The sequence below is a fragment of the Schistocerca americana genome, chromosome 4, assembly GCF_021461395.2.
Source record: "Schistocerca americana isolate TAMUIC-IGC-003095 chromosome 4, iqSchAmer2.1, whole genome shotgun sequence".
NCBI classification, from domain to species: domain Eukaryota; kingdom Metazoa; phylum Arthropoda; class Insecta; order Orthoptera; family Acrididae; genus Schistocerca; species Schistocerca americana.
The window spans coordinates 435,937,688-435,950,909 of NC_060122.1; the positions used below are offsets into that span (position 1 = coordinate 435,937,688).

Below are 13,222 nucleotides of genomic sequence, written 5' to 3' on the forward strand. Positions count from 1 at the left end.
CAAGTGCGGCTTAGATTCGAGTAAATATGGTAGTCACCTACAGTTCCCCTCATATCCACCATCTGGCCACAAAGGAGCACTCCTCCTGACTCAGTATCACCCAGAACTGGATCAGCTGAATCACATTTACAGTAGGTTTTTGACTGCTAAGCCAAAATGCAAGATCTGTCCTGTACATGCTCCCACCACCACCACCACCACCACCACCACCACCACCACCACCACCCACTCCAGTCCTGTCACAGGCATCTCCTACCCTGCAAAAGGCAGGGCCACCTATGAAAGCAGCCAACTTAACTAAAACTACCATGCCACATTTTATGTGGGCATGATCACTAACCAGCTGTCTGCATGAACAGCCACCATCAAACTGTGGGCAAAAGACAGTTGGACCATACAGCTACTGAGCATGCTGACAACATGATTTGCTTAACTTAAATGACTGCTTCACAGCCTGTGGCATCTGAATTATTCCCAACAGCACTAGGTTTTCTGAATGTCACTGATAGGAAGAATTTCACCTGCAATATATTCTTCATTCCTGTAACCATCCTGGCTTCAACAATCACTACTCCTTGTCCTCCATCTACTTATCCCCTTCTCTGCTGCCACTCCAGCACTACACACCTACTAACCCAATAGCACACCTTTCTCTACACCCCCCCTTTCCACTTTGGCCACCCACCCCCCTCCTCTGCAGCACAGCCTCCCAATACTGCATCTAACAGTCCACTATCCTACCACCACAATGTCCCTGCATGCTCACACAGGCGTTCACCTCTGACACATTCAGGTCTAAGCACCTGGGGTTTCTTTACTTATTTATCATTTCACAACTACAGCCTGTTATTGGAGAAGCTAAAGTAGCCATACAAATCACATTTTTTGGATAATAGTAAATGTATGTGTTAAATATTTATTTCCTGTACTTAATAAAACTAATATTACAAAAATGCTAACACTAAAACAACTTCTGCTAGTGTAAAACTATAATAAAACCCTTAACTAGTTACCCAAATACTAACATTGCTGTTAGCACCACAGAAACCCTTTCTGTTTTTGTTTGTTTATTTTGGTGCATTTAAACTGTGGATGGTTGTTTCCACTACTGGGTCAGCCCTTACACTACGCCTATCAACAGCTATTGTGTGCTGGATTCCTTAGGCACAGGGCAGCAAGTGAACAGGACATTAACCCTGAATCATCTTACAAACTTTTGTACATTTCAGTTTTTAACTGTGAGAGGTAATTAAATATTACATAATGAGGCCTAAGAAAGTACACAAAAGATGTTTCCTAACAGTCACATGCCATTATCATAGTTTGCAGCAGACAATGTTCTTGTATCATTAATTTGCATTCAGATGTATTTAATAAAGTTGAGTATTTTATGAACATCTTAAAAGCTTACTATAAAAAAAATTTGTTGCAGGCAACCTCATACCTAATTCAAAATGATCTGAAAATCAGTGCTGCTATTAGGAATGACAGAATTGATAAGTCAGAGAATGGCTATCCATATATTAGGTAAGTCTTTTTGCCTTTGTTTAGCAATCAATTAGAACATTGTTTGAACTTTAGCCAAGGGCTAAACAGTACATCTGGTGGTATAAGAAACAAGAAAGAAAATCCAGTTAAGTTATACATTTACACTGCTTATCTGTAATTTGTTTTTACATTTTGTAGAATAAAGTACGTAATTAATTGAATTTAAAAACAAAATGAAAAATATTTTTGTTAAGACAACTATTTAATTGGATCTCCCCAAAGACAAATGTCTGCATATGTTTTATTTGGAGAAATTGACCTTTAATATTGTGAATAACTGTTTAATTGAAAATTGCATATGATATAATCCATTTTACACATGAAATGTCGGAAATTTTCATTTTGCTCAAGTAGAAGAAAAGCTACTAGCTTTTTTTATGTTGATTAGCTAATGTCCATTACTCTGAGGTGACAAAAGTCATGGGATAGCCATAAGCATATATACATTTGGCAATAGTATTGCATACACAATGTATAAAATGCACTGCAGTGGCATAGCTGTCATTTGTACTCAAGTGAGTCATGTGAGAAGGTTTCTGAAGTGGTTATGGGTGCATGACAGGAATTAACAGAGACTGAATGTGGACTGGTAGTTGGAGCTAGAGACATGGGCCATTCCATTTTGGGAACCATTAAGGAATTCAGCATTCCAAGATCCACAGTGTCAAGAGTGTGCTGAGAATATCAAATTTCAGGCATTACCACTCCACCACAGATGGCCTTTACGTAACAACTGAGAGCATCAGCATTTGTGTAGAGTTGTCAGTTCTAAAAGACAAGCAACACTGCTTGAAATAACCACAGAAATAATTTCAGTTGGTAAGGGCAGATGGTAGGATTAGTGTGTGGTGCAAACCCCATGATGCCATAGGCACAAGTTGTCAACAAGAAACTGTGTGAGCTGACGGTGGTTCCATAATGGTGTGGGCTGTGTTTATATAGGATAGATTGGGTCCTCGGGTCTAAGTGTATTGATCATTGGCTGGAAATAGTTATGTTTGGCTACTTGGAGACAACTTACAGCCATTCAAGGACTTCAGTTATAAATGACAATGTACCATGTCACCAGGCCACAACTATTAGAGACTGGTTTGGAGAACATGTTGGGCAATTAAAGTGAATGATTTACCCACCCAGATGTCCCAACATGAATCCTATTGAATATTTGTGGGACATAATCAAGAGGTCAGTTTGGGCACGAAATCCTTCACTGACAACACTTTCTCAATTATGGATAGCTATAGAGGCAGCATGACTCAATCTTTCTGCAGGGGACTTCCAACAACTTGTTGACTCCTTGCCACATTGAGCTGCTGCACTATGCCAGGTGAAAAGACCTCTCACACAATAGCGTATTAGGATGTATCTCATGACTTGTCACCACAGTGTAATTATTATACACTTTATTACAGTATGTGTCTATATTGATTGCTGTTAGAGGTTTAATAGTCTTTATACACTACATAAGTAAAGGCTTGTTTACACTGAACAGTATTTACTAAGGCAGGCCTGTTCAGCAGACGGCTAGGAGAGCGCAAGTAATCATGTTTGCTCAGCACTTGGGTAGTGAACACCTATGGTAAGATGGGGTTGTCAGTCATCACATAGGGCAGGGGAAGTGCAAACTGTGTGCTGTCTTCAGAGGAATGGCCATGTTTTAAATTTACGATAATCTTAAACGTAAATCTATCCACCTACAGGTGCAGTGCTTAACATAGATAGCAGCTCGTTTAAAATTGAGGAACAGCAGCAATATGGTTGGGTCAGGAACTTCAAAGCATTGGTCAGATGTGATTTCTAGCACGTTAGTGCATGATTGATAGCTACAGTTAGATCTTAAAGAGCTGCACTGTGACAGGCTGTTGCATAAGTTTCATAATAAAATAAGTCTTGTAGACTCGATTACAAATTTTCTTCAATGTAAATTTCCACAATTTCACAAGTCTGCAGCTAGGATTATGTCAATGTTTGGACCTGCTCATTTGTGTGTAACTTTTTTCACAGTGAAGAGAATGAAACCCACAAAAGCTCTCTGACAGTCTGTCAGAGAGTTTCTGTGGGTTACTTACTTTTCACTGTGGAAAGAGTTACTCACAGAGATATGCAGGCCTAAACATTGACTTCAACTTAAAAGCTGATGTACTAATTAGCAGTGCCCATAAAGTGGTGTCAGCATTAATGCTTTAGTGAAAAGCAGAATAAGTAGTATTCATTGACACTTAGTGCTTCTATTTTTATTGTGTGAATGAAATAGTCACAAAATAAAAGCCTGTCTGTTTAAACTTCCTCCAAAAATGACATTTATGATGAGGCTGCAGCAGTTATAACAAATATAATGTTTCATTCTTTGCTCCCCCATGTTCTTTGCCTCATCAATTAAAAGAAATGCTTTGTGCATTTCATTGATTTTGTGGCATTTCCACAAGAAACTATCCTGATTGTTACAAAGTAGTTAAGGTATAGAACATCTTTCAGCCCTTTCTCTGGTCATGCACAGGGATTTTTAAGTGAAAAGCAAGCTGAAATAAGGCTTTATCAGTTTCTCAGTGTGCTATTATTGTCCATCTGAACTTCAAGAAATTTGTCATTAATTTAGATTTAGTAAGTTACATCTAATTCTGAGATGTGTATAGCATGGTTATCACACCTCATATCGTGCATCAGATGACAGACAAAAGAATTACCTACATTTTTGCTAGGTTATTCATTATGCATAAATTTGGCTGCTTCTGTTTTGACAATTTCCAAATTACTTTCGAGCTACATGATATAGCTTCAGCTTTTTGTGATGACTAGTTGTGAGAACAGTCAACTACTGTCTTTTCTGTTTCTGGTATGCTTAAGCTCTGAAATTTTATTGGTATATTTGTATCATCACTGAATCTTACAAATTTTTAATAGTGTTTTATTGCACCTTGTATGTTTAAAACAAGACCACACAAAGTAGCAAACCCCAGAAAGCTCTCTCTGTATTTGGTTTTCTCCAACTCAGAATTTAGTGTTATCCTGTGATAAATACAATTGTTCCCCGTCATGTGACAACATACATGGCATAATATCCACAAGTAGTTGTTTATAATGAACATTGTTAATGCACAGGAAAAGGAAAAAACTTTATTCATTTTTATTAAAACTTCATGTAACAGTTTAATGTAGCATTTTCTGTAGAGAACACTCCATAGAAACTGAATTGAGACCAGAAAAGTGGGACTGTACTTTATCTTAGATCATTTATTAATAAAAATGGAAAGAGGAAACTGGGTCTATAGAGGCTACTCACTAATCTTCACTTTTATAAAAGTATGTATCATTCATTCACAAAATATTGTTTCATTTATAGACTGGCAAATTAGCCCAAGTTGGGTCTTGCCACGTCAGCATAGTATTTCAATGCACATACCCTCATAAGCGGAATAAGTATCATTTTCAGTGATTTGCTAGCATAATCACTTTGCTAATTGTATCTTTGAAACTAACAAGTGCATTGGGACATGCAGTGTTTGCCTAAGCTAATCTTGAGCAATAATATTTGGTTGGTTACTTTGCTCACTGTGATTTATACAGCTGCCATGGTGATTATTCATTAAATTTAGTGCCCAAAAAAATGCATTCTGTTGTATGCCTCATTTTCAAAATTTTGAAATTGACAATAATTAATGTTATTGTTAATGTGTTCAGTAAAGTCTTCTTGAACTCTTGACTGGCTTTAACCACATGAAAAATGTTCTGCAAGTCTCTCTTAAATTTATTGTTCTTATTTCTAGCAATGTCATTGTGACACTATAGGAACAGCAGGTGAACACCCATAATCTCATTACCTAAGGCTTTTTTTCTTTCCAGGCTGATATATGACTTTGGAGAGACTTTGCCATCTGAAATATACTTTAAAAAAGAAGGAACAGATGAAATTGCATTGCAAATCCCTATACAAACTGGCAGTTCAGCAACAGACCCTTTACCAATTGAAGATGGCACGTACGTATTTATGAACTGAAACATTTCTCTTCATCCTTTTCCTTTCACACATAAACTTACTAAAGTTAAGCAACTAATGTCATTTAAATGTTTCTGTTTTTCATACATTTTTCAGATTTGATGTATTCACACAAAATAACACGAAGTTAACATCAGTTACCCTGCAGTTGGGTGGTGTATATACACTTGTCCTGGTGGAGAGTGACTCAGCAACAGATGGTGGCTATGTAAGGATAGCTACATATATAATCAATTGAAAATTTTTTCCCTATCATTTATTTCTCCTTATCTTTGTTAGTGACACATTTAATGTGTAATCATTCCTCATTTGGTGAAACATGAAATACAGTGTTCATAGGTTACAATATGCATTATGCTCCAGGTGTCTGTGTGAAACATTATAAGTTGTATAAGAGAATTGTATTTTACATTGTTATTATTATTATTATTATTATTATTATTCTTTCTTTCTTGTCTCAGACGTTATGTCTGGTTAAAAATGGAAGGTGACGCAGACCTTGATCAAGCGTGACTTCCTTTTAACTGTACGGTATATGTTACATTGCATTTAGGAACTTTCGGGTAATTGAACAAGTGTCAATAATTACAGATTTCTGTAGTTGTATATATAAGTTTGGATGTAGCTGTATTGCATTGATGTACTGGTGGATATTGTGTGGTATGACTCCTGTAGTTGATAGTATAATTGGTATAATGTCAACTTTATCCTGATGCCACATGTCCTTGACTTCCTCAGCCAGTTGGATGTATTTTTCAATTTTTTCTCCTGTTTTCTTTTGCATATTTGTTGTATTGGGTATGGATATTTCGATTAGTTGTGTTAATTTTTTCTTTTTATTGGTGAGTATGATGTCAGGTTGTTATGTGGTGTTGTTTTATCTGTTATAATGGTTCTGTTCCAGTATAATTTGTATTTATCATTCTGTAGTACATTTTGTGGTGCATACTTGTATGTGGTAACATGTTGTTTTATAAGTTTATGTTGTAAGGCAAGCTGTTGATGTATTATTTTTGCTACATTATCATGTCTTCTGGCGTATTCTGTATTTGCTAGTATTGTACATCCACTTGTGATGTGATCTACTGTTTCTATTTGTTGTTTGCAAAGTCTGCATTTATCTGTTGTGGTATTGGGATCTTTAATAATATGCTTGCTGTAATATCTGGTGTTTATTGTTTGATCCTGTATTGCAATCATGAATCCTTCCATCTCACTGTATATATTGCCTTTTCTTAGCCATGTGTTGGATGCGTCTTAATCAATGTGTGGCTGTGTTAGATGATACGGGTGCTTGCCATGTAGTGTTTTCTTTTTCCAATTTACTTTCTTCGTATCTGTTGATGTTATGTGATCTAAAGGGTTGTAGAAGTGGTTATGAAATTGCAGTGGTGTAGCCGATGTATTTATATGAGTGATTAATTTGTGTATTTTGCTAGTTTCTGCTCGTTCTAGAAAGAATTTTCTTAAATTGTCTACCTGTCCATAATGTAGGTTTCTTATGTCGATAAATCCCCTTCCTCCTTCCTTTCTGCTTAATGTGAATCTTTCAGTTGCTGAATGTATGTGATGTATTCTATATTTGTGGCATTGTGATTGTGTAAGTGTATTGAGTGCTTCTAGGTCTGTGTTACTCCATTTCACTACTCCAAATGAGTAGGTCAATATTGGTATAGCATAAGTATTTATAGCTTTTGTCTTGTTTCTTGCTGTCAGTTCTGTTTTCAGTATTTTTGTTAGTCTTTGTCTATATTTTTCTTTTAGTTCTTTAATATTTGTATTATCTATTCCTATTTTTTTGTCTGTATCCTAGATATTTATAGGCATCTGTTTTTTCCATCGCTTCTACGCAGTTGCTGTGGTTATCCAATATGTAATCTCCTTGTTTAGTGTGTTTTCCCTTGACTATGCTATTTTTCTTACATTTGTCTGTTGCAAAAGCTATATTTATATCATTGCTGAATACTTCTGTTACCTTTAGTAATTGGTTGAGTTGTTGATTTGTTGCTGCCAGTAGTTTTAGATCATCCATGTATAGCAGATGTGTGATTTTGTGTGGGTGTGTTCCAGTAATATTGTTTCCATAATTTGTATTATTTAGCATGTTGGATAGTGGGTTCAGAGCAAGGCAGAACCAGAAAGGGCTTAATGAGTCTCCTTGGTATATTCCACGCTTAATTTGTATTGGCTGTGATGTGATATTATTTGAATTTGTTTGGATATTAAGTGTGGTTTTCCAATTTTTCATTACTATGTTTAGGAACTGTATCAATTTAGGATCTACTTTGTATATTTCCAATATTTGTATTAACCATGAGTGGGGTACACTATCAAAAGCTTTTTGGTAATTGATGTATGCATAGTGTAGCGACCTTTGTTTAGTTTTAGCTTGATATGTCACCTCTGCCCCCCATGAACCATGGACCTTGCCGTTGGTGGGGAGGCTTGCGTGCCTTAGCGATACAGATAGCCGTACCGTAGGTGCAACCACCACGGAGGGGTATCTGTTAAGAGGCCAGACAAACATGTGGTTCCTGAAGAGGGGCAGCAGCCTTTTCAGTAGTTGCAAGGGCAACAGTCTGGATGATTGACTGATTTGGCCTTGTAACAATAACCAAAACGGCCTTGCTGTGCTGGTACTGCGAACGGCTGAAAGCAAGGGGAAACTATGGCCGTAATTTTTCCCGAGGGCATGCAGCTTTACTGTATGATTAAATGATGATGGCGTCCTCTTGGGTAAAATATTCCAGAGGTAAAATAGTCCCCCATTCGAATCTCCGGGCGGGGACTACTCAAGAGGATGTCGTTATCAGGAGAAAGAAAACTGGCGTTCTACGAATTGGAGCGTGGAATGTCAGACCCCTTAATCGGGCAGGTAGGTTAGAAAATTCAAAAAGAGAGATGGATAGGTTAAAGTTAGATATAGTGGGAATTAGTGAAGTTCGGTGGCAGGAGGAACAAGACTTCTGGTCAGGTGACTACAGGGTTATAAACACAAAGTCAGATAGGGGTAATGCAGGAGTAGGTTTAATAATTAATAGGAAAATAGGAATGTGGGTAAGCTACTACAAACAGCATAGTGAATGCATTATTGTGGCCAAGATAGATACGAAGCCCACAACTACTACAGTAGTACAAGTTTATATGCCAACTAGCTCTGCAGATGACGAAGAAATTGAAGAAATGTATGATGAAATAAAAGACATTATTCAGATAGTGAAGGGAGACAAAAATTTAATAGTCATGGGTGGCTGGAATTTGAGTGTAGGAAAAGGGAGAGAAGGAAACATAGTAGGTGAATATGGATTGGGGCTAAGAAATGAAAGAGGAAGCCGCCTGGTAGAATTTTGCACAGAGCACAACTTAATCATAGCTAACACTTGGTTTAAGAATCATGATAGAAGGTTGTATACATGGAAGAACCCTGGAGATACTAAAAGGTATCAGATAGATTATATAATGGTAAGACAGAGATTTAGGAACCAGGTTTTAAATTGTAAGACATTTCCAGGGGCAGATGTGGATTCTGACCACAATCTATTGGTTATGAACTGCAGATTGAAACTGAAGAAACTGCAAAAAGGTGAGAATTTAAGGAGATGGGACCTGGATAAACTGAAAGAACCAGAAGTTGTAGAGAGTTTCAGGGAGAGCATAAGGGAACAATTGACAGGAACGGGGGAAAGAAATACAATAGAAGAAGAATGGGTAGCTTTGAGGGATGAAATAGTGAAGGCAGCAGAGGATCAAGTAGGTAAAAAGACGAGGACTAGTAGAAATCCTTGGGTAACAGAAGTAGTATTGAATTTAATTGATGAAAGGAGAAAATATAAAAATGCAGTAAATGAAGCAGGCAAAAAGGAATACAATCGTCTCAAAAACGAGATCGACAGGAAGTGCAAAATGGCTAAACCGGGATGGCTAGAGGACAAATGTAAGGATGTAGTGGCTTATCTCACTAGGGGTAAGATAGATACTGCCTACAGGAAAATTAGAGAGACCTTTGGAGATAAGAGAACCACTTGTATGAACATCAAGAGTTCAGATGGAAACCCAGTTCTAAGCAAAGAAGGGAAAGCAGAAAGGTGGAAGGAGTATATAGAGCGTCTATACAAGGGCGATGTACTTGAGGACAATATTATGGAAATGGAAGAGGATGTAGATGAAGATGAAATGGGAGATACGATACTGCATGAAGGGTTTGACAGAGCGCTGAAAGACCTGAGTCGAAACAAGGCCCCGGGAGTAGACAACATTCCATTAGAACTACTGACAGCCTTGGGAGAGCCAGTCCTGACAAAACTCTACCATCTGGTGAGCAAGATGTATGAAACAGGCGAAATACCCTCAGGCTTCAAGAAGAATATAATAATACCAATCCCAAAGAAAGCAGGTGTTGACAGATGTGAAAATTACCGAACAATCAGTTTAATAAGCCACAGCTGCAAAACACTAACACGAATTCTTTACAGACGAATGGAAAAACTAGTAGAAGCCGACCTCGGGGAAGATCAGTTTGGATTCCATAGAAATACTGGAACACGTGAGGCAATACTGACCTTACGACTTATCTTAGAAGAAAGATTAAGGAAAGGCAAACCTATGTTTCTAGCATTTGTAGACTTAGAGAAAGCTTTTGACAATGTTGATTGGAATACTCTCTTTCAAATTCTAAAGGTGGCAGGGGTAAAATACAGGGAGCGAAAGGCTATTTACAATTTGAACAGAAACCAGATGGCAGTTCTAAGAGTCGAGGGATGTGAAAGGGAAGCAGTGGTTGGGAAGGGAGTAAGACAGGGCTGTAGCCTCTCCCCGGTGTTATTCAATCGGTATATTGAGCAAGCAGTAAAGGAAACAAAAGAAAAATTTGGCGTAGGTATTAAAATCCATGGAGAAGAAATAAAAACTTTGAGGTTCGCCAATGACATTGTAATTCTGTCAGAGACAGCAAAGGACTTGGAAGAGGAGTTCTAACGGAATGGACAGTGTCTTGAAGGAAGGATATAAGATGAACATCAACAAAAGCAAAACAAGGATAATGGAATGTAGTCGAATTAAGTCAGGTGATGTTGAGGGTATTAGATTAGGAAATGAGACACTTAAAATAGTAAAGGAGTTTTGCTATTTGGGGAGCAAAATAACTGATGATGGTCACAGTAGAGAGGATATAAAATGTAGACTGGCAATGGTAAGGAAAGCGTTTCTGAAGAAGAGAAATTTGTTAACTTCGAGTATAGATTTAAGTGTCAGGAAGTCATTTCTGAAAGTATTTGTATGGAGTGTAGCCATGTATGGAAGTGAAACATGGACGGTAAATAGTTTGGACAAGAAGAGAATAGAAGCTTTCGAAATGTGGTGCTACAGAAGAATGCTGAAGATTAGGTGGGTAGATCACATAACTAATGAGGAAGTATTGAATAGGATTGAGGAGAAGAGAAGCTTGTGGCACAACTTGACCAGTAGAAGGGATCGGTTGGTAGGACATGTTTTGAGGCATCAAGGGATCACCAATTTAGTATTGGACGGCAGTGTGGAGGGTAAAAACCATAGGGGGAGACCAAGAGATGAATACACTAAGCAGATTCAGAAGGATGTAGGTTGCAGTAGGTACTGGGAGACGAAGAAGCTTGCACAGGATAGAGTAGCATGGAGAGCTGCATCAAACCAGTCTCAGGACTGAAGACCACAACAACAACATGTCACCTCTGCATCTATTATCAGTTGCTCTTTACATCCTCGTGCTCCTTTGCAACAGCCTTTTTGTTCTTCATTTATAATTTTGTTCTGTGTTGCATGTGTAATTAATGTCTGTGTAATGACTGAAGTTAATATTTTGTATATTGTTGGTAGGCATGTTATGGGGTGATATTTAGCTGGGTTTGCTGTGTCTGCTTGATCTTTAGGTTTCAGATATGTTATTCCGTGTGTAAGTGTATCAGGGAATGTGTATGGGTCTGCAATGTAACTGTTAAATAATTTAGTTAGATGTGAATGTGTTGAGGTGAACTTCTTTAACCAGAAATTTGCTATTTTGTCATTTCCAGGGGCTTTCCAATTGTGAGTAGAATTAATTGCTTGGGTGACTTCATGTTGCAAAATTATCACTTGAGGCATTTGTGGTATCATCTTGTATGTATCTGTTTCTGCTTGTATCCACCGTGCATGCCTGTTATGTTGTACCGGGTTTGACCATATGTTGCTCCAGAAGTGTTCCATGTCTGTTATGTTTGGTGGATTGTCTATTTTAATGTGTGTGTTATCTATTGTCTGGTAAAATTTCTTTTGGTTTGTATTGAATGTTTGGTTTTGTTTCCTTCTATTTTCATTTTTTTTGTATCTTCTAAGTCGTTTGGCCAATGCTTGTAATTTCTGCTTCTTTTCATCTAATTGCTCTATCGCTTCTTGCTGTGAGATTTTACCTAACTTATTTCGTTTTTTTTTTTTTTTTTTTTTTTTTTCCTGACATTTCATTTCTTATAAATTGTGTTAGCTGTCCAATGTCTTTTCTCAGTTTTTCTATTCTGATCTGTAGCCTGTGTTGCCATGTTAGTTTTGTGGGTTTCTTCCGTGTGTTGGTTGGTTCTTATCTCTGCCTGGTGTGTATATTTAGTGTAGTGAGTGCTCCTACATAAACCAGTAGTTGTAACTTTTCCATAGTTGTATTTTCATTTATTTTGTTGTGTATGATTGTGTTGATAGTTGTTATTGTTGTTTCAGCTTGTGGGTTATTTGGTGGTCTATGCAAGAATGGTCTAATGTCTGTATTTGTGTCTTTGTATTCTATATACGTCAACTGAAATTTTTCTTCTATATCTAACATGTGTGTCACTTCATGTTCTGTTTGTGCTTGTTCTGGTGGCTGTCTTAAGATTTCGTATTCCTCTGACTGTTTAATTGATGTGTGTTGTTCTTTGTTTGTTTGCTCTGGGATGTTTGAGTCCATTACTGTATTTTCTTCTTCTTCTGATTGCACATTATTTTGTTCCAGTATTTGTTGTACTTGTTGTTTGATGTTTTCTAATTCTGACTGGGGTATTATTATTATTATTATTATTATTATTATTATTCTGCAGCCACTGTGCTGTTCATTTCATTCTTGACAGACATGCTAGCCAGTATATACCTTCAGGAAACCAAATTCCAGTAATACTAATAGATACAATAAAGGACCTCTTTAAAAAAAATCTGTTGCTAGATTTCAGAACTGTTAGTTCCTTCTTCTAGGAGGAAACAGGGGTTAGTTTCACAAGGTTGGGAAGAAAGGGCAGGTTACTGAGACACCAGGATATGGAGGTCATATATGATGGGAGGAGGAGTGATGAAAATGAAAGGAGAGGCATCAGAGAGAGTGCAGGACATCAACAATAATACATGAGTATGCAGTGGGCCAAGTTTGGTTCAGAGATGATAAAAGGACAGTGTGTCAAGTAAAGATGAGCTGACAAGGAGATAAATGAAATCTGGAATGAACGGGGCAATTAAGAATTAAGTGGAAAGCAAAAAGGTGGTCTTTTTTTTTGGGGGGGGGGGGGGGGAGATGATGTGATAAAATGAGAGAGAGAGAGAGAGAGAGAGAGAGAGAGAGAGAGAGAGAGAGAGAGAGAGAGAGAGAGAGAGACTTGAATATAAAAGACAAAAAAAGTAAAACCTCTCAAATATAACTCCCCCCCCCCCCTCCCC

At 37.5% G+C, this 13,222-nt stretch overlaps 1 protein-coding gene across 3 annotated transcripts in view; it reads left to right on the top strand.

The window, feature by feature from the left end:
• LOC124613181 (peptide transporter family 1) overlaps nucleotides 1–13,222 on the top strand; it is a 341,779-nt gene that overhangs the window by 307,738 nt on the left and 20,819 nt on the right. For all 3 annotated transcript variants that reach the window (XM_047141820.1, XM_047141821.1, XM_047141822.1), the window contains 3 exons: nucleotides 1,433–1,527; nucleotides 5,389–5,523; nucleotides 5,639–5,750. In XM_047141820.1, coding sequence (XP_046997776.1) covers nucleotides 1,433–1,527; nucleotides 5,389–5,523; nucleotides 5,639–5,750 — 342 coding nt within the window. The remainder of the gene's footprint in view (nucleotides 1–1,432; nucleotides 1,528–5,388; nucleotides 5,524–5,638; nucleotides 5,751–13,222) is intronic.